At 48.7% G+C, this 21,942-nt stretch overlaps 1 protein-coding gene and 1 long non-coding RNA gene across 4 annotated transcripts in view; one reads left to right on the top strand and one right to left on the bottom strand.

The window, feature by feature from the left end:
* The window catches only part of LOC126513379 (uncharacterized), a 1,096,546-nt gene that overhangs the window by 107,891 nt on the left and 966,713 nt on the right, over positions 1-21,942 (bottom strand). The window lies entirely within an intron of this gene.
* Znf704 (zinc finger protein 704) overlaps positions 14,101-21,942 on the top strand; it is a 189,138-nt gene continuing 181,296 nt past the window's right edge. For 2 of the 3 annotated variants that reach the window (XR_007595306.1, XM_050161705.1), the window contains exon 1: positions 14,101-14,647. Coding sequence is in view for 2 of the 3 variants with exons in the window: in XM_050161705.1 (XP_050017662.1) it covers positions 14,192-14,647 (456 nt within the window). In the remaining variant the exon portion in view is untranslated. The remainder of the gene's footprint in view (positions 14,648-21,942) is intronic. The other variant, XM_050161706.1, reaches the window with a different exon arrangement.

The following is a 21,942-nucleotide window of genomic DNA, read 5'->3' as shown; positions in this document are numbered from 1 at the left end:
CACAGAAGCTGGAAGGAGAAGCATCTGAACTGTGGATTTTACAGGCAGAGAAGGGTCATTTGTAAGCAACCTTTGCACTCACACACAGCGAAGCCTGGAGATCACCCCTTCAACTTCCACCCTTGTGTGTTGGGAGCCAGGCAAACTTCCAAGCTGACTTAAGGAAAGTTCCACGTTGTAGGAACTTTCCCCCGCGCTTCATTTCATATCTACAGGTGTAAGAGCAGAAAGAGGAGACCCCGGGGGGTGGCCATCTGCACCTGCTGAGAGATCGCACTCCAGTTCCCAGCTTTTAAGACTAGGTTACTGGGATTCATTTAGGCCATCACCATCTTCCAGCCTAGCTCAAGAGTAAAATAACAAAGAGAAACCAAAATGGTGTAGACAAGAGTCGCATCAAGAGCAAAAAAGGACAGACTAGAAGTTTCTGTCATCATAGCCATCCCTAAGCCTGAAAAGACACTCACAGGGTCTGGTGAAGGTAATAAATGAGAATTGTTAAACGTAAGCCAAACATTAACAACAACAACAAAACAAAACAAAAAAAATGGCCTTTCAAAGTTAGGTAGAGGTGAAAAAATAGTCATGGTTGCTCAGACTTAGAGCTGCAGCAAAATACCCCAAGGGTCGTTTCTTCCTCCTTAATTAGCCCAGCCAGATCCACCCACAAATGGGTATAGAAAGTTAAAAATGACCCTCGGAAAGTCTGTGCCCGCATAGAGGCCCCTAGTCCCATGTAGCTCTCTGGCTTAATGAAAACCAAATAAAATGTAAATTCACTTGATTATTCATCCCGGGCACATCTCAAGTGCTCCATCACGCCATGTGGCTGATGACCGGCCACTGTATAGTGGATAGCCCTGATAGCGGCTAATTCCGTCTCTGCAAAACGAGCTAGCAGGTGAGCCATGCTGCTAATGTCTTTAAATGTATCAAGATTAGGTTGAGAAGTATTGCTTACTAGAGCTATTATGATGATTACTGAGTTCCCTTTTGAGGTTAATTTACTTTTGTTTTATGTGCATAGGTGTTTTGCCCGTGTGTATGAATGTGTACCTTGTACATGCTAGATGACGACACTGAATTTCTTTGAACAGGAGTTACAGACAGCTCACACGGGTGCTGGAAATCAAGTCAGACTGGGGAAGAGCAGTCTGTGCTTTTAACTGAACCATTCTGCAGCCTATTGTTATATGAGTGTAGAAATACTACATCACGATGAAGGTGATTTGCTAAAATATCGACAAGCAGGCATGTAGCCAATAGCTACACAGATGAGAATCAAATCTGAAAAGTTTAATTTGAGAATGCTTCCTGAGTGCCAGACACACGGGGGCACAGCTGGGATCACAACCATCAGGAGGCTGAGGCTGAAGGATGGCAGAAACAAGACCATTCCTTTCTAGGGCATAGCAGTTACTTTTCTCATCACTGTGACAACATGCTTGAGGAGCGCAACTTGAGGAGAAAGGCTTTGTTTTGGCTCCCATTTGTTTCCTCTCTGTCTGAATTATTTATACAGCATTGTTCATTTGATTTTTGATATATAATTACATCCTTTCTCCCTTCCTTTTCCCCCCTTGAGACCCTCCCATATACTACTCTTTGCTCTTTTGCAAATCCATAGGCTCTTTGTTCATTAATTGTTATGTCATTAGGTGTTCCATACCTATCCTTACTGTAACCTGTCCAGTCTGTATAATGGTATATACCATCCTAATTAGTCTTAATAATAAAAGCCCAGAGTCAGGTGTCGGGGTAAAAGCCGAAAGATAGGAGAAGTAAAGACCAGCCACAGTCACTTCTTACTTCTCTGACTTCTCAGAGAAGGGCTGAGCTCCCGTCTCTGCCCTGCCTTATTGCTTCCTCACTTTGACCAGCCTTATGACTGTACAGACATCCAAACCTCTATGGTTAATTAGTACCTAGCTCCACCCTCTAATCTCCAGGCAAGCTTTATTTGTCAGAACACACAATCTCCCAGCACTGTCACCGGATGTGTGTATGCAGGGCTGACCATTGGTGTTGGATGACCATGTGCTCTTCCCTGGGACGGATTATTTCTCCCACCGTTGGCTGCTGCCCTCCTTTGGAAAATTGCATGGCACCATCTTGTACCAAGAAAGCTAGTATTCGGGGAGGTGACTTTCAGGTCAGTTCCAGCTCAGGTACCTCTGTGTCGAGGTCCAGGGCCAGCCTGCACCATAAATTATTTTTTTTCATCCAGAGTGGAGGTGTGGGAATAATTGAAGCACAACTCATATGACTTTATTGGGAGGGAGTTTTCAGGGATCCCTTATGAAATCCTGAGTTTACATCCTGAAAAGTCACCTATCTTTACTTTCCAAACAGCTTTTCTACCAAAACATAAACTGATGGGGAAATTTATTAGCATTCTGTTTCCTAGGTAGCCAGGGAATGACTGTGGTCATGTCCACACCTTCCTATGTCCATTTGGTCATGTCTTCCTATCTATGCCTCCTCTGTCATGTAGACTGAACTAACACCTCTTTCCCAGGTGACCTCCCAAATTACAAAGAAGGAGCAGAGTGACATTAGCATAGCCTGACCCTTGTTTAAGATGGCATCAGCTTGTCTCACTGTCAGAGAGCTAGGCAACCACCTTCTGTGTGGCAGCTCGCTCAGAATTCTGACTGCCACTCAATGTAGAGATATGGGCCTGTGTAAAGCAGCCTCTGATCCTCTGATCCTGTATCTGAAGAGCATGGTATCTTCAGCAATAGTGACATGACCTTCAGGGGATGGCAGCGGGGCAACTGAGGACAGCAGCAATAGCCTACATACTGTGGGGGTCTCTTTGTACAACCTTGACCAACAACTCAGAGAGGGCATCTCATGCCTGCTATTGTGAAAGTTTCGGTTGGGTGTTCTTTGGCTCTTTATAAATGGAGGCTGCTCCTTCGTTCCCAGCCGCCCAGACCCAAATAATCCCACAGAAACTATTTTAATTACAACACTGTTCGGTCTATTAGCTCAGGCTTCTTATTAACTGAATCTTATATCTTAAAATAACCTATTGCTATTATTTTATATTTTACCATGAGGGTCATTATTTGCTACCTCTTGCTTCTTGGGTGGCTACATGGTGTCTCCCTCTCTGCTTTCTTTCTCTCTGCATTTACTTTAGTTTTCCGCCTAGCTCTATTCTGCCCTGCCATAGGCCAAAGCAGCTTCTTTATTAACCAATGGCAATAAAGCATATTCACAGCTACAGAGGGGAATCCCACATCAGCTCTTAGAGGGAGTACTGTCAGCCCAGCCTTGCTCACATTTTGAGGGTAGGGTCTATTGTGGTGGGGAAGTCATGGCAGCAGGAGCCTGAGTCAGCAGGTCCACAGCCAGTGGCAGAGAAGAACAAAGGCTACTGTTGAGTTCATATTCTTTTCATGCAGTCCAAGACTCCAGCCCATGGGATGGTGCTGCCTACATTCAGGGAGGGCCTTCCCTTCTTGAGAAGTTCTCGCAGACAAATGCATGGTGTTTCCATGGTGATTCTAAATCTTTCAAGCTGAACCCAGTCACCCAATCACACCGGAATAGTGCATCCTTATAAAAGGTGATTAAATTAGATCAGCATGACTGAAACACAAAACTAACTGCTGGAAAACAGTGGTGGCACACACCTTTAACCCCAGCACTCGGGAGGCAGAGGCAGGCAGATGTCTGTGAGTTCGAGCTAGTTCTAGGATAGCTAGGGCTACACAGGGAAACCCTGTCTTGAAAAACCTAAAGGAGCTGGGCGGTGGTGGCGCATGCCTTTAATCCCAGCACTTGGGAGGCAGAGGCAGGCGAATCTCTGTGAGTTCGAGGCCATCCTGGTCTAGAAGAGCTAGTTCCAGGACAGGAACCAAAAGCTACGGAGAAACCCTGTCTCGAAAATCAAAAAAACAAAACAAAACAAAAAACCTAAAGGAGAGAGAGAGAGAGAGAGAGAGAGAGAGAGAGAGAGAGAGAGAGAGAGAGAGAGAGAGAATATTAAAGCATAATGTATCTTGGTCTTCCAAGAAAAGAACAAAGGATCAGCCAGTACAAGTCAGTACTACAAACACCAGGGGAATCATGGTAAGAATTTGTGGAGACATCAGCAAAGGAGGGAAAGGAAGACCTGTAGGAAAACCTGAAGATTTTGGGCAAACCATTAACACTTTTAAAAGTCAGACAGCAAAGCTAAGGAAGCACGTGGTAAAAAATGTGAACATTGGGCTTTTAGTTGTGGACCGAGAAGGCATGCGTGTGAAGACAATCCTTCACTCTCTGGGCACACAAGCAGATGATAAGACAAGAATGTGCAGAGTGGGAAAAAAAGCTGAATGCAAAGGGAAATTCTTCAGTGATCAAGAAATCAACTGAAACAAAATGGGCATTGATGGATGGGGTGGTTTGAATGAAAATGGTCCCCACAGGGCTATAGGGAGTGTTACTACTAGGGGATGTGGCCTTGTTGAAGCGGATGCAGCCCTGCTGGAGGAAGTGACCACTGGGGGAGGGCTTTGAAGTCTCAGATGCTCAAGTCAGGTCTAGTGTGACATTCACTTCCTGCTGCCTGCCAATCTGAATTTAGAACTCTCAGTTCCTTCTCTAGCACCATGTCTGCCTGCAAGCATCTAATGCTCCCCACCATGACAGTGGACTAAATCTCTGAATTGTATGTAAGCCAGTCCTGTAACATGCAGGGCCTGCTTGGTGGGGTTTTTGTCCTGCCCAGTTCCCACAGCCGATAAGTCCCAAAGAAAATCACATAGAAATCTTCATAAGTTATAAACTGATTCGCCCATTAGCTCAGGCTTCTTATTAGCTCTTATAACTTATATTAACCCATTATTCTTATCTATGTTAGCTCAGTACCTTTCTCAGCAGGGCAGGTCACATCCTGCTTCTTCAGTAACTGGACAGGACTGCAGAGGAATGAGCTTCCTCCTTCCCCGAATACTCCTGTTTTCATTGCCCTACCTCTACTTCCTGTCTGGTTGTCCTGCCTATACTTCCTGCCTGGCGACTGGCCAATCAGCGTTTATTTAAAACATAATTGACAGAATACAGAATTGTCCTACACCACAGTCCCAATTAAACGTTTTCTTTTTCAAGAGTTACCATGGTCTTGGTGCCTCTTCCCAGCAATAAATCCTTTATAAGAACAATGATGGAACATCTGACTACAGTAGCCTGGAAGGAGGGGAGTGTGTGGAGTAGCAGCTCCCCTCTGAATCCCTACTCCCCTACCCGTTACCTGGAAGCCATGTAGGAGAAACAGAGTGAGCAAATGTGCATGCTCTCCTGGCGGGATCATGAGGAGAATCCCTAAGAAGCGTGCTTCTGGACCAAGGCTGGCAGTGCTGTGTTTCACAGACAGGCAGGGTAGGAGCACGCAGGCCAACGGGGAGTGGCCGGTGGCAAAAGCTCGGCTGTGAGGACTTTTGTTCGTTTTTTTTTTTAAAATTTTATTGCCGGGAGGTGCTGGTGCACGTCTTTGATCCCAGCACTTGGAAGGCAGAGGCAGGTGGATCTTAGTGAGTTCAAGGCTAGCCTGGTCTACAAAGAGAGTTCCAGGACAGCCAGGACTCTTACACAGAGAAACCTTGTCTCAAAATAAATAAATAAATAAATAAATAAATAAATAAAATTTATTTAATGTGTATGGGCATTTTCCCTGCTGATACATAGCGCCCGTAGAGGGCTGGAATTACATCTTGTGAGCTACCAGGAGGGTGCTGGAAGTGGAGCCCAGGTCCTCTGGAAGAGCAGCCCATTTTTTTATCTGCTGAGCCAGCTCTGTAGCCTCTGTCCTTGACTTTTAAAGTGACTGCAGTATTTGAACACCTGTTTAGGAAGCCTCTCTTCCTCCCTGAAGCCAATTCACACCCGAAGGTGTGTAACCTACATTCAGTTCGCCTATTAGAAGCCCACTCTGCCGACACACGTCAGAGGGTTGAAGCCAGTGAAGCTGCACTGTGAAGAGCTTGTCCTTGTCACTCACAGAGACCTCACTTTCCTCTTCAATGGAAGCATAGTTTATACACTGCCAAAGATTTATACATCGCGCCTCTCCTTTGGTAAATACTTCGATTTTTACTATTTTGCTGTGAAAGCCAATGCTGCAACAATATTCTTTATGTCCACACAACCTCTCTACGATGTAGAGCCAGCAGAGGAATTTCTGACTTCTAGTGACAAGTGCCTCTTGGAATTATGATACTGAAATCGAATACACATAGATAAGATGAATATGTTCAGCAGTGGACCTCCACAAGTGTGTTTCCCCATGTCGTCAGCAACACTGCATACTATCAAAACCTTAAACTATCCTCAGGCCCGTAGGCCAAGAGTGTATCTGTTTAGATGACCTATTGATGCTAGGCTTAATGTTGAAAATACTGTCTGATTATCTTTCACTTAAACCTTTCTCTTGCTTTTTAGACTTGTGTGCATGTGTGCACAGAAGGCAGAGGACAATCTCAGGCATTGTCTTCAGGAACAATGTACAGCTCCTTTGAGACAGGATCTCATTGGCCTAGAGTCCACCAGTTATGACAGACAAGCTGGTCAAGATCTGCCAGGCGTCTTCCTGTCTCTGCTTCCCCAGCACTAGGATCATAAACACAGAGCTCGGCTGGCACTTTTCATAAGTTCTGGGGATTAAACCAAGGCAAATACTTGCAAGTCAAATGCTTTACCGATTGAACTATTTCTGCTACTTTTTCTTTAAAGGGATGAGGTCTTAGAAAGATGGATATTCTGGTACTTGTTTATAATTCCAGCACTCAAGAGAGGTAGAAGCAGGAAGATCAGGAGTTCAAAGTCATCTTCTGCTATTCATTGAGTTTGAGAACCTGGATTACATGACATTCAACTATAGTGGTGGTAGAGGCAACCCCTGTGTTACCTAGGCCTTCCTTGGACTCCTAGTCTGAAGCAATCTTCCTGCCTCAGTCTCCTGAATAGCTGGGACTATAGACATACATGGCTGAATATCACTTTTAGTTTATGTGTATTGGCATTTTGCCTACCTGTATGTCTGTGGATTACATGGGTGTCTGGGGCCTATGCAGACCAGAAGTGGGAACTGGATCCCCTGGAACTGAAATTACAGCCAGCTGTGAGTTACCATGTAGGTACTGAGAATCAAACCATGGTCCTCTGGAAGGCAGTCAATGCTCTCAACTGCAGAGCCATCTCTCTAGGCCCTTATTCTAAAACTTTTTAATGGCATCATCTGTGATAAGGCATAGAGGCTTTTTGTTTTCAAGCTTAGCAGCCTTTTGCTCTGCCTGGCTATCGAGTTTGAAGTGGTCATTTTTCAGAGTTTATGGACACATACATTCACCTTTTTTGTCTATTTACACGACTTTGTCACGCTATCTCGGGAATTCATTGACATTACTACCATATAAAGTTAGGTGGAAAACTATATGAAGAATTAGGTGGAGAAAAAGAAAGTGAATAGAAATGAGAAACACCGCAGTGAAACAGCCATCCTGTTGGCTCTGGAAGGGACATCGCTAGTGCCTTTGTCCTAATGGATTGTTTCACATCTACACAGTGCTGTAATGTTCATAATACATGGTAGCTTTATCTGGTTTGCTTTTGCTCAGTAACCAGTACTTTCCTCTTTACTTGGTTTGGTAAAGGTCACCTACTACTGCATTCCACAGTGACAAAGATGGGGTCCATTCAGAGCACTGTGGTGGTACAGCTGTAGCTGCTACAAATGTCTCATCCTCTCCATCCCCCTTATCACAAGGCCGAGTGTGTGGCTCCAGAGACCTGTGGACCCTACTCCAGTGGGGCAGACTGTAGTAGAATAGATTGTTTGCTTAGCTAAGTAAAGATGTGCTGCATTTGTTTCACTATGTAAAGCTGTGTTGCTTTTGTTTATGCTGCATTTGTTTAATTATGGAAAGATGTCTGTTGCTTTACCTTGCCTGTCTAAGGTACCTGATTGGTCTAATAAAAAGCTGACAGCAAGAGCTAGGCAGGGGAGGGGCAGAGGGGGCTGATGGGCACAGAGACTAGCCACTGAAAAAGCAGGAAAGTAGGACGCACAGCACATAGTTGAGATAAGCAAGTCTCAGGGCAGCACACGGATTAACAGAAAGAGGTTGTTTTAAAAAAAAGGCTAGCAAGAAACAAGCCTAACCAAGGCCGAGTTCCACAGTTAATAATGAGTCTCCATGTTATGATTTGGGGGCTGGCGGTCCAAGAAAGCCTGCTGCAGCAGACAAGGAAACAAGTGTCATATATGGATGTTCAGAGACAAAGACAGGGTCACAGTCATTTTGTCAATATGATATAGGATAGAGTTCTCAGGGATGAGGGAAGACAAGGCCTCCAGCAGATGGTCTGTAGGATGTTTTCTTGATAAACGTTTGATGTTGCAGGGCGCAACCCAATGTGGATGGTGCCGTCCCTGGGCAAGCTCTAGTCCTTCGTTGAGGAGAAGGAGGTTGAGCAAGGTGCGAAGAGCAGGCCAGAGAGCGGTGTTTCTCCGTATTCCCTGCTTCGGTCCCTGCCTCCAGGGTCCTGCCTTGAGTTTCTGCGCTAAATCCCTTGATGATGGTAAAACTTAAGGTGAAAGAAATCCTTTCCTTTCCAAGCTGCTTGTGGTCATGGTGTTTATCCACAGTAACAAAAAGCAAAGTGGGGCCGAAATACAGACGGCCACGCGCCAGCTAAACCTCCACTTTAAACCCTTCCCCAGCTCAGCCCCGTCCGTGCCTGAGTTCCCTGAAATGGTCTACCTTCCTCTCTCCAGCTCAGCCCCATGCGCTTGAGTCCCCTGAAATGGTCTGCCTTCCACTCTCTGGCTCAGCACCATGCACCTGAGTTCCCTGAGATGGTCTACCTTCCACTCTCTGGCTCAGCCTCATCCATGCCTGAGTTCTCTGAGATGGTCTAACTTCCGCTCTCTGGCTCAGTCCCATCCGCGCCTGAGTTCTCTGAGATGGTCTACCTTCCGCTCTCTGGCTCAGCCCCATCCGCGCCTGAGTTCTCTGAGATGGTCTACCTTCCGCTCTCTGGCTCAGCCCCATCCGCGCCTGAGTTCTCTGAGATGGTCTACCTTCTGCTCTCTGGCTCGTCTCTGCCATGCATAGGACTCGCGTCACTGCACCAGAAAGGTCCCGTACAAAAACACTGATCAGAAGGGGAAGAGCTACAGAGTAGCTTCAGGACTGTGAAAACCTCCTGGTGGGGAAGATTTGTCTGCCTTGGACTAGGCAGGCTGCCCTTTGCAGGAAGGGAAGCTAGGACAAATGCTACAATGTACAAAGCCATCAGGCATCTCAACAGTGAATGAGCACATTAGTGAAATATCAGAGCAACCAAATCATAATTTCATGGAGTCCGTGTTCCCAACCAAACAGGGAGAGCCATCGAATGGAAGGGCATGCTCCTAGAAACAGAGGTAACCAGCAGGATTTGTCTCAGAGGACACCCAATCTCAAGCAAGCTTATCATTGTACATTTGTGGGTATATACTGGGGCCTATTTGTGAGGGCTAAGAGTGGGCAACTGCTCCATCTGAACACAGGCGTCTACTATGAAAGTGGGGAGCACCGCTCAGTCACCATAAGTTGTGAACTCCTCAGAGAAGAAGGCCTAAATTAGTGTCACACACAGCATTCTAGCTATGCTTCTAAAATCCTAGTCAGGTGTTCTTTCTATTGCTCATCCATTGCATACATGTCAGTATAGGAGGAAGACGCAACAGATGAGGTCACAACCAAGATGCAAACACACACACACACACACGCGTGCACACACACACACACCACACACACACACACACACGCACACACAGCAATTGTGTGGAGGGATGGAAAATAATATGCCCCTCCCATCAGGTCTTTGGGAGGCATTATTCAGAACTATAGGAATACAGTGTGGTTAAAGGGTTTGAGTTAATTGCTCACAGAAGAAACTGTCATGTGAAACTGAGTTTGAGTCAGGCTGTCGGAGAAAGTTGTGAGATGAGCCACGCTTCTACCCGTCATCTAGTCTTCATACGGAGTAGTGACAGTCATCAACTGACATCATTCCTGAGGTTCCCAGAAGTCTGGAAGATGAACCTAATCTTACTTTCATAACCTTTATAAAGGGCAAAATGTTACTTTTCGATTAAAAATAGTTTTTGGAAGGTGCTACCACGATCAAAAGATTTAATTACTTAAGGTTGATAATGACACCAAAGCAGTCAGTGGTGGATGAGTCCATTGTGTCTCTGCAAGGGTTACAGTTTGGAGGCCATGGTTTCTATTTTTCTGAATCTCAAAAATATCAAACAAAATGTCAAAAATGAGCCTTGCTGTCTTCAATCATTTTTTAAACACATCTTTGGGACCCAAATGTCAAAGGTTTAAGACTCACTGTGGATCACAGGAACCCAGACAAGAGACGGCAAGTTGTCAACGATCACAGAGATCACAGCGTAATGAGCGGCATCTGCTCTACAGCCGACCTGTCCCTGTGGATCAGTACCACCAACCAAACGGCACAACAGAGCAGACAGCAGAAGGAAACACTTTCATAGGAAGGAAACCTGGTTCACTGCAGGTTCCTATTTTAGTTTCACACTGTGATCCGTGGTTGCTTGAGTCTGTTTTGATGTAAACATATGCACACTTCTTGTTTTCTTCTGTCTTGTTCATGCTTGAATAGGTGTAGTCAGGATTGCCCCTGTAGTCCAGTAGGCTGGCCTTGAACTGGTGATGCTCCGATCTATGTTAGCCTTTCTGCAACATAGAAATAGAATCCTTTGGGACTCCAGGTATGCACCACCATGCTGGGGCCCATATCTCTTTATGTTAAACTGCCACCACCCTATTCCCACTTTTGCCTTTTCTCTAGTGCCTACCATACCTCTGAAGTCGGTTCACTTTTTCTTGTTTGTTCTCTACTTCCCTGTGCAGCAGGGGTCCATAGCTTACTGTGCACACCAGTGCTTACAGCCAGGCCTGGGGCTGGGAGGCAAAGGGCTTGTCTTGCAAGCAGGAGATCTGAGTCTGATCCCTATAACCCAGAGAAAGGCAGGATTGTGGTACTGTGCCCTGTGAGCCCAGTACTCATCTGGTAGGTGTGGCGGAGGCAGAAGTGTCACTGCTCTTTGTAGCCAGCTCGACTAGACTGCTCCACCAGGGCCGACGGTCAGCATGGACTTCAGAGTTGTCCTTTGGTTGTGTCAAGTTATCCTGTCTTTTTCTAAGATCATGTTTAGAATAACGAGCGTCTGTGAAGACTTCTGAATTCCTAACTGGATTATTTACAAATGAAAAGTTCAGCAAGAAAATGCCCTAATCTGAAGGGGGTTGGTGCCATGAACTCTGTGGTGACGTCAGGGGTAGGGAGGGGTAATGGTTGGGTTCATAGCTGATGACAACACTTGTCTAAACTGATTGCATACATCACTTTTAAATTCATCACACAATTGATCATATTCACCCCAACTCCTCCCCTGAACTCCTCTCAGATCTACCCACCTCCTAATCCTCCAACAAAAAATTTGTGACCTTTTATCGTTTAGAATGTAATCAACTCCAATGTACATGTTGTTGACCTCCAGGAGCTACACCACTAATGAAAATTGGCTCGCCTTCCCTCAGAAGCTTTTCTTAGCTGCAGCAGCTCATGAGACAGCTGTCATTCCTGCTCCTATAAGTAACCCCTCACCCATATTCCTGTAAGTAACCCCTCACCCATATTCCTGTAAGTAACCCCTTACCCATATTCCTGTAAGTAACCCCTTACGCATATTCCTGTAAGTAACCCCAGTTAAGTTCATTGGTTCACTAAGTTGGACATTGGAGGTACCTGTACTTTGGTCTGTCCTGGGTTCCCTATCTGGGGTGAGTAGATGAGTGATGTATTTTGTCTCCCTATGGAAAGTTTTGTCATATGACATAGAGTTCCAATGATGAACAGTCCCACCAAAGCCCACCTTGGGGACCAGGGACTTTATTGGGCTTACTTACTAAGCATGAGGAAGGGGTTAGTTACAGGAGCGTGGGTGACCCGAAAGCAGCTGACCATCAGAAAGGTCTTCTTACCCCAATACAAATGATGATTTACCCAACCTTCCACACTGTAATCTAGCATCTCTACTGGGACAGAGCCAAGTGCAGTGAGGGCAAAATTCCATGGAAACGGTAGGAGATGCAGAGGGAAGGCCTGAATCTCATCCTTTCTATCCCCTTCTTCTGAGGACAGTCAACAGCCTGATCTCATGCCCACGTCACAGCTATTCTGATGACTGACAGCTGTCACGTTAATCCTCACCTTCTATAACACATTCTCTTCTGCACCCCCGCCACTGTCCTTGAGCCAGCCACCTGCCCACCCCTGGCCGAGACCCATGCACTTGGCTACCTCTCTCCAAATCATTTCTCAACCCAACCAAGCTCCCTTCTAGACTTCGGAGGAGAGCACCTCGGCTCCCCACAGCTCTTCTTCCTCACTCACTGAAACAGTTTACTCCCTCGTGGGAGGGATTAGCCACTCTAAGGCTTGATTCAAGACACACCCATAAATTACAATGCTCCAACTGTTTACTCTTTCTAAATTCTCGAGCAGGATATTTGCACATGAAAAGTTCTCTAGAAACGGTGTGTTCCTGTTCAGTAGACTAATCCTGGGGTGGTGTCTCAGTAGGGCAGCCCAACTGTGTGGTGTTCACCTCCCTTTTTATAGCATAGGGACTTGCACTTCTATTATCAGAGCTTTGGGACCAGAACGGAAGTGCTGGTAGGAAAGGCATTTCAGAAAGAACAATAGACAGGACTTGTCCTATGCCTCAAAGATATGAAGAAGAGAAACCGCCTCACTTTTTGGGTGTGATTACTTAAAATCGGCGTTTTCTGGAAGGCAATCAATTTCCTGGAAGACCTAGTTCAGTTTAGAATCCTTGTCCTCATCCCTGTTCAGCAATGGGAAGGCATCCTAAGCAAGCACTACTGAGTCCATCATGTGTCTAGCAAGCGGTGCTGTTCAACCCCCAATAAGAAAGGCTGGATTATGCGGTACCTTTACTCAACAACTGATGAGTACCGCCCTCCCAGCCCTAGCCAAAACAGTGCAATTTAGGAGTATGATTTGTATGCAGAATGCCTGGTTTACCACAGCCTAAGGCCAAACAACACGGGGAAGTCCTCAGAAAGTGGCAATCATTCATTACGTGGCAAACTGGCCTTACCTTAGGCCTTACATCACAGAAAAATTTTGGAATAGCGATATTGACTCCCTGGTTTGTTGCTCCCTCAAGATTCGAACAATGCCAGGAGACCAAACCAAGAGAGCTGAAAGCTTTTAGAATTCAGCCAACATCAACAGGTAACGTCCTCAGGTAGAAAAAACAACCAATCAACAAACGTTGAAGGAGATACAAGGCAAGGCCTACAGCCTGGGCGCTCAGAGGAGCCTGGTAGAGAGGGCCATGAAAATGTTGCAGGAATTTCAGTGACTGGGGACTCACGTTGGGAACTGACCCCAAACCTCGGATGGGCACACATGGAGGCCACTTAAGCTCCCCTGAGGACGCCATCGATCACAGAACCACTCTCAGCCAATCTCTTAACCCAACACCTTCTTCCTGGCTCTCCCCACCAGAGGGAGTAGTGGGCCCCAGGGGCAACCGCGGCCTCAGTGTCCCGGCCAACTGCTAGGAAGCGGGCAGATTTTCAGAGAGCGTGGGTCGGGAAAAAAAAATCCAGTCCGGGTTTTGACTGAACGGGGGGCCGGGAAGGCTGCGAGGACTCGAGCAGGGGGCGGGCGGCAGCGAAGACACCACACAAACAGCTCGCGCCCAGGACGCCTCGGTAGGCCCCGAGCGCGCGGGCGGGCGCAGGGCCCGGAAAGCGCGCGCCGGCCGGGACGCCGGCCGCATGGAGCGCAGCGCGGCCCGCGGCTCCCGGGCGCTGCAGGCGGAGGCAGCAGCGGCGGCAGCGGCGCGCTCGCTCACACCCACCCCCGCCCGCGGCCGGCGCGCCGCCTCGCCGTAGCCGCCGGCGTCCCCGCGGGCCGGGCCAGCGAAGGCGGCGCCCGCGCGTCCTCCAGCCAGCGGCCGCGGCCAGCCCCGGAGGCGGCCCCGCAGCGCCGCAGCCGCGCGTTCCCCGGGCCCGAGCAGCCGCCGCAGCCGCCGCAAGCGCGAGGAGCCCGGCGCCCCGGGCCGCAGCCCGGCGCAGGCATGCAGGCGAGGCGCCTGGCCAAGCGCCCCAGCCTGGGCAGCCGCCGCGGGGGCGCTGCGCCCGCTCCCGCCTCCGAGGCCGCCGCGCTGGGGCTCCCGCCCCCCGGCCCCAGCCCCGCCGCCGCCGCACCGGGAAGCTGGAGGCCGCCGCTCCCGCCGCCGCGCGGGACCGGTCCCTCGCGCGCCGCCGCCGCCGCCTCGTCGCCGGTCCTGCTGCTGCTGGGCGAGGAGGACGAGGACGAGGAGGGCGCGGGCCGGAGGCGCAGGGCGCGCGGGCGGCTGGCCGAGAAGCCCCGAGGGGGCGCGGAGGAGGACGACGACGACGAGGAAGAGGACGAAGAGGTGGTCGTCGAGGTGGTGGACGGCGACGAGGACGACGAGGACGCGGAGGAGCGCTTCGGGCCCCTCGGACCCGGCCGTGCGCTTCCCAAGGGCCCGGCCCGGGGAGCGGCGAAGGTGCGTGCCGGGGGCGCCGCGGGCTCTCGGGGCAGCCGGGCGCCGGGGAGCAAGCGAGAGAGAGAGGGAGGGAGGCCGAGCGGCGCTGTGCGGCGCGGGCCGGGAGGGGTGTGTCAGGCGGCCGTGGGCAGCGCGCGGAACTGCGGCTCGGCGGAGCCCTGGCGGGCCTGGCGTTGCTCAGAGGCCGGTCGGGTTCGTGGTCCCGCGTGCCTGTGGGAGAAGAACGCTTCTCCCGGGCACGGTGGGGAACTTGGGAGCGGGACGAGGTAGGAGAGGATCGCCCCTGATCGGCCCGGCGTTGACATTTTTATTCTGCTTTGGGGACGCAGGAGTGTTTCCCTTGTTTAAGCTTCTGGAAACTAGCAAGCAGCCTGCTCCACCTCCCTCCACCTGAGAGCAATTGTTGATCCGTTTCCATCACAGGCACTTGTGAAGGAATCGTGAGCCTGTGTAGCAGTGACCACCAGGACCTTGGTTCCCGCGTGTTTTTTGCTGGTGTCCCCCTCCCTCCCCGCGCTTTTCCTCGCCTTCCTTAAACTGGACGTCCTAAACATTTTTGTCTGCCCCCTCCCCGCCCATAAGGTTACAGCTGAGGGAAGAGGAAAGCGAGAAAGGTGGTGGTGGTGTGGTGAGGTTCACAGTGATTGCCAGTTTCGGCTAATGCTCTCCAAGTCCCCATCCGCGCTAAAGCACCGAGCGATCTTTCCGTTTTTGTTTCTTCAGGAGGTAAAGGGTTTATTATTACACAACTGACTGGCTGAGGTTCCATGCACGCTATTGGACAAAGCAAACTGCGTTGAGGTTCATGCACCGTGTATGTTGCTAAGAAGTTTTGAGGGCAGCAAGTGGCAAACGAGGGAGAGTTTTTTCTCTCCAGATAGCAGAATAGCTCAAAATTCTTGGGAGTTTTCAGAAGAAAATGCATAATAAACAAGTTGATAGAGATTATTGTTTTTAAAATCTCCTTGTATCCGCTCTCAAAAGTGGCTGGAAGCTTGAACTTATACTTAAAATGAAAAGTTCAACAGCAGTTAGGGCAGCCCCGCAATAGATGTGGGAATGTGTTTTTTTTTTCTAGGCCACCCTGAAGTACGACTGCCTGGCTCCCGGTGTGAGAAGATTTGAGCAAATGGTCATTTGGGTGATAGTTTTTGACAGCTGCCTGCTGGAATCCGGAGTGCCCACACTCATTACTCGGCCTGCTGAAAAGCCTGCTTTGTGTGGCAACAGGATATAGCTGGGTTTCAATTAAGTTCCATAGCATCAGTGACACCGAATAAGACAGACTCCTTAGCGGTTTTGCTCAGACACACTCAGTGTGTCAGGGGGTTTGAACAGTGATTACACAAATTGAGATGGGAAAATTAATAAGTTATGCTCTGTGATCCAAGCAGGCCCCATGTAGGAAAGAAGCCTGTTCTTTAAACCCAGAATAGGGTGTGATCGTTAGCATTAGCAGAAAAATTTTTTCACATCTCCAAATGAATTCTTTCAAATTTCTAACACATTGCTTTGCTCACAAGTTTTATAGCACATTGCTCACAACTTCTGAGAAGTTACATGTTGAATATGCCGCGGTATAATTTATCTTCTTTCATCACTTTAGCGCTATCCTGATACTGCATCTGAAGAGATTCTTTTTAATGGAACATAACAAATTCATTTTATCCATGTGCTCATTTGTTTGACAAATATTTACCGAGCACCCCCTTTGTGCCAGGTGCTACTGTGGAACACAGTATCATGCTTGCACAAGTGTGAGACGTCATAGCATAGCAGTCAGCCAACGTGTGATCATGACACCTAGGATTTGTGCTGTAGCAACTTCAGCCTTCCTGAGGGGAGCCGGTGACCATGCCAGAGCTGGTTAAAGCAAAGAGATGGGGCTTGATTCCTAACTGGTTTCATAGATCTCCCCTCCTTTCCCATCTTAGCAAGTCTAGCAGGTTATCAGTGCACAGATATTTATGACCTGTACTTTAAACATATTACAATTATATTTGTGTATGTAGCGTGCACGTTTGCAGTGGTATGCGTAGGGAAATCAGAGGGCAGCTTTGTATGGAGCCCTTCCTTCCCACCCACCTTTCTGCTTTCCAGAGCGCAAACTCAGGTTGTCATGCTTGCACAGCAAATGTCCCCACCCTCTGGACATCTCAACTAGTTTTACTTATGACTTGCAGGAAAATACCTCTAAGACTTCTGTTTCCTCCTTCCTGCTTAAGAACCACATTTGTCTGATTTAGGAGCTGTCGCAGAAATTGCTCTGGAGCCGGTGGGTGGAAATTTACTATGGCTGTGTATTGCAGTGAGTGCCGGAGTGAAGGAGGGCAGCCAGTGGCGGGGATGGCAGGCAAGCAGTTTGAAACAGCCCGGTTCTTCTGCCCACTGAGTCCTCCTTGTGGATGTAAATCAAGTACACTGAGGGCCTGAGCTGATCCTGCCATGGAGCTTGGATCACGACTGAGGACTCCGAAGCAAGGGAGTGGGGGATGGGAAAAAGATAAGGATTGCCTGGCAGACCTGGGGTAACTGGGAGGGAAACGGTGCTAATTTTCTTTAGATTCTAGAAAGAAAGAGAAGGCTTCTGGTGGGGGGAGCGACACCCTTCTTGGGAGGGGACATATGATCTTTAAGCAGAGACATGTTGTGTAGGATCCTCCCAAGATCCAAGACCAGGAAGTAGCGGTTGTAACTCTCAGTTGAGAAGCTGGAACTTGGCAGGAAGGAGGTCCGTGTCCGAGGCAGGCCTGGGCCAGTATAGAGAAAGGAGGCCCTTTAAAGATACAGTGTGGTGTCTCGCTCGCCAGGTGGCTGGTAGGGGGAGGATGGAGTGCAGTGAGGCACTGTCGCTCGCTCGCACAACCCTCGGAGACGGCGGGAGTGGGCTGAAGACAGTGGACCAATTCAGGGTCCCTTGTGAAGCTCATCCTGCCAGAGTGTTTGATGGCCTGGGTGAAGGACGCAAAGGAAGAGAGGAATGAACTCCTGGCAAAGGATGCTGTGAGCCCTTTGCCGAGACTGGGGGAACCGCAGGCCGGAGGGCTCTGTTAGGACAGATGAGGAGTGAGGTAATGGGAGGCTTGGAGGGGGAGGTTGCAGGCATGCGGGTGCGCTTAGGATGAGGATCTGATGGGGAGGCCTGGGCTAGAAAGGGAATTTGAAAATCAGCAGCCTGTTGATGTCAGAGGCCATAGGGCTCTGGATGCAGCACCACTTCAGTGGGTTCTAGGAGAAGCTGGTGGAGGTGGTCGAAGCAGTATCAGATGTGTAGGAAATGTAATGTTTAGAAACCAAGAGAAGAAATCGCTTCAAAAACCGAGGGACAAGTAGTAAGATGTTGAATAAATACAAAGAAACATTCCTTTGTGCTGGAACTTGGTGCTGTTTTTTTTTTAAGGTTCATTCTTACGTGTCTGGATGCTATGCCTGCATGTCTGTGTGTGCTCCGTGTGTGTGCAGTGCCATGGAGCCCAGAAGAGGGTGTCATCTCCCTGAACTGGAGTTAGATGGCTGTGAGCCCTCACGTGGGTACGGGAATTGAAGCGAGGATTTCTGAAAGAGCTGCCAGTGCCCCTAACCACTGAGCCATATCCCAGCCCCCACCCGTTATTCCTGATAGAAGTTTGTGTTGTAGTCAGCTGGACTGAGCCTTGACGGCAAGGCGAGGCTGTTAGGGTATGTGTATAGAACTCTCGGGAGTAAGAAAGGTCTATTTTGTTTCTTACAGGTGAGGTGAAGTGAGCTCAGGACTAGTGATGAGAATGCCGGACCTTGTCTGAAAGATGCCACACCTTTTTCTGGTGCTTTGAAACTTTGCTCCAGATTACCATACTTTTAACCCTCCTTGGACAGAGCCAAGTCTTCCATGAGTTAGGACCCCAGTTTCAGCCTGAATTTTATCTGTTGCTAAGTCTCACAAAGCCACGGATTAGATGGGCTGATTTCTCATTCGGAGTTTGGCCAAGAAAGAATTCCCTGCTAGGTGCGGAATGAAGGGGCGGAATTCATTTCCCTGAATGAGAAAGACGGAGGGCCCAGCTTCTTGCTGACTGCACCTAAGTGCTTCGTCTTTCCTGGAGCTCTTATTCCTCCAGTGTCTCCTTCCTACAGCTGTTTCATGTAGGCCTCCTCAGGATGGCCTCTTGTTTTATCAAACAAGCAAGGAGAATCTTGGGGCCACCAGTAGGGTTATCTTCCATGGGCAGACGTGAACTCCCTGTCTTTGCCACCTTGTCTTGGTTGGAAACAAGTTAACAGGTTGTGTCTGGTCAAAAAGACAGAGATTATCCAAGTAGGTGGAGATGTGAGGATCACGTGCACCATCCCTGGGAAGTAAGAAAAGAACAGGAGCAGAGGGGGTGGGGGGTGTCACTGCAGAGGGCAAGCACCTGGAAACCTGGAACCCAGGTGGAAGAAAACTGCCCTTTGAACTCTTCAGTGAACTGGAAAGGCAGAGGTCCAGTTTTTATATGGATGGTGATGGTCAGGTGACTAGCGCCTGCCGAGAGCCTCTGTCCTCCCCGTGCAGAGAGCAGGAGCAGTGAGAGTGACCCGAGGCTGCGTTAAGAGCTGGAAACGGGTCTGGGAGAGCAGGAGAGTTGCCAGACTCCATAGAGAGCCCGTCTGGGGTTTGCGGTTCCGTGTTCATAGAGCAAGAAGCTTGCCTGGGCGTGTGGTTTCCCCAACTCCATGCTCTGGCCTCCTGCACAGAATGATAATCATAAACGCAATCCCAGCTAACACATATGGAGTGACTCACGTGGCCAGTGCCATAGCCAGCATGAGTGAGAGGCAGGGCAGGTGGGACTGTTACTTTACAGAAGGGACAAGCCGTTAAGACACACGGCTGGACTGGAGTCCTGGGCGGTCTTCTGCCCGCTGCCCCTGTGGAAAAGGCAGGGTGGAGGAGGGTGGAGTTTCAGCGGGAGTCCTGGCTGTGGAAGGAAGGAGAGGGACTGACAGGTTCTTGCTGGTGCTGCCTGGGCTCTGAGGGACCTTGGGACACAGAATAATAAGGGCAGGAGAGACTGGGGTGGAGTAGTAAAACAGTTGTGGAGGAAATAGAGGTTAAGTCAATAAAGCCATGACAATGAGGTTTCAAAAGAGTGCGAAGAGTGTTTACTGCATCCTTTTGAGGCAGGAATTATCCTAAATATTTCACCTGAAAGAGGACTTCCTGAGGCTTCTGTTCTCCAGCTGGGGACACCAGCGTAGGCGATATCCCACTTCAGGATAAAAGGTAGCAAATAGAGGCATGAGTTTGCCACCATAGCCTGGGCTTTTATCCACACCTCGTTCTCTGTGGTCTGTTTGGGTCTTGTGTTTCTAGGTTCTTACCACCATATTCAAATAATTTTAAATGCACATACATAGTAAATTAGCAAGAAGTTTTATTTCATTTATTTAAAAATTTCTGTATGGTGGTGGCGTGTGTGTGTGTGTGTGTGTGTGTGTGTGTGCAGGTGCACATGTACTACATGTACATGTGGAAGTCAGGACAGCTCTGGGGGGGGGAGTTGGGTCTGTCTTTCTGCTTTGTTGAGGTGAAGTTCTTGTTGTCTGTTACACTGTGTACTCTGGGCTAGCTGGCCTGTTAGCTCCTAGGAGATTCTGTTGTTTCTGCCTCTCTCCTTTTGTCTTACAGGAAGCATGTGATACCTGTAGATGCTTCCCACCACATCCACCTTTTTAAAAACCTCCCTCTTGTATCAAACTGAGGCCCTCGGGCTTCTTCTGCCCAAATGCTTTGATCCGCTGAACTTTCTCACAATCCCAGTGTGCTTTACTCAGAGAGACTATACAGAGTGCACTACTTCAGCTAGAATGGCTAAGAGTAGCAGTTATTGTTTGGGGCTTCCTTTAATGGGGTCCAGGAGGAGTTGGTTGCTATGGGGAGCAGCACAAGTGATCCTCTGTTTTGATTGACAAGCTTGAGGTATGTGAGTCTTTCTTTAGTGGGTGCGTTCTTTCCCACATGCTTGTGCACACCCAGGCATAAAAAGTGGGAAAAGGGGATTTCCCCTCAAAGTTGCATAGTTGGCCTTGCAGTTTTTAACTGGTTCAGGCTGGACTGGCCCTCTGCCTCGAGTTCCCAGACACAAACCAGGACATTTTAAACAGAAACTAAACACAAAAGGAGAATTACCAAGGAGTTGCAGGAGGAAGGGAGACCAGTGCGTTGTTGGAAGCCAAAATCAGGATATAGGTAGATGCAGCTCAGTGCAGTTGGGCGTCCCAGGTTGCCGAGTGCATTGCTGGAAAAGGTGTGTGGATATAGGGGGCTTTCCATTCACTTGGCTGTTCCAGTCTGAAACCCTCTGACGTGCAGCTAGGAACTACTGCCCATTTTTCACTGATGGCGGAGAAAGCAGAAACATTGATGCTGCTGAGTATCTGGGATGCACTGCTTCATTGCCGTAGTGCCCCTCCCTCCCTGCATTTAGTCATGAGCTGAAACAAGAAGAAAAACTCGGTATTACAGTGATGTCTGTTTCCCGTGCGTAAGGTGTATTTGCATACCCACACTCCTCCCCAGTAACCCTGACCCTCTCCTGAGAGGATGCTGCAAATACTGACTGACACGGTGAGCAATACTTCAACCAAGGTTTTACCAACAGCCCAGTAAAAGGGCAGCGTCAAACAGAGGAAGGCTTTAATGATATCTCCATTTTTGGCAAAGACAGAACAGTGGGGAGCTTGGATAACAAGACCCAGGACAGTGCTTTCCAGTGCTATGTAGAAGTTTAACCAAGCAGAACTCAGCAATCTAGAGAGTTTGATAATTCAGTGATACAATAAATTACGAGGAACCTGAAAGTTCATCAAGATTTCCTGCATTGAAAAACTGCGGAGAGAATGCTCTTAAATGAAGGGATGTATATTAGCAAGACTGTTCTCAGTGCCCCTAGTGTTAATTAGACATGGTCCATGGCTGTGTGCCAGCTCTCCAGGGGTGGCTAACACATTTTCCAGCTTATCTCTTGACCATCAGATGACTCAAGGCGCCTTTGGCAGGGACCCCGTGTCCCACACTGCCTTCCAGTTTGCTAACAAGTGCATGTTTTACAGATTGTCTGTGTTGGCTCACAGTGAAGGTGTGTGCTAAAGATACCACACACAGTTGTCCTTTAGAGACCTGTAGACTGCTGGAGTTAGAAGGGACACGGAGATCAGCTAGAAATCTAATTCCCTGCCTTGTCTGTGGAGGACGCAAATACCTGTCCAACTCTGCCTTTTGATACCGGGCCTCTCTGCCCACCCGTAGTCACCACCCTCTTCTGCGGTTGTTCCTG

The sequence above is a fragment of the Alexandromys fortis genome, unplaced genomic scaffold (assembly GCF_014885135.2).
Source record: "Alexandromys fortis isolate MF-2015 unplaced genomic scaffold, M_Fortis_MF-2015_v1.1 scaffold_74, whole genome shotgun sequence".
Taxonomy (NCBI): Eukaryota; Metazoa; Chordata; class Mammalia; order Rodentia; family Cricetidae; genus Alexandromys; species Alexandromys fortis.
Note: the sequence above shows the minus strand (reverse complement) of the source record. Positions and strands in the feature narration are given on the sequence as shown.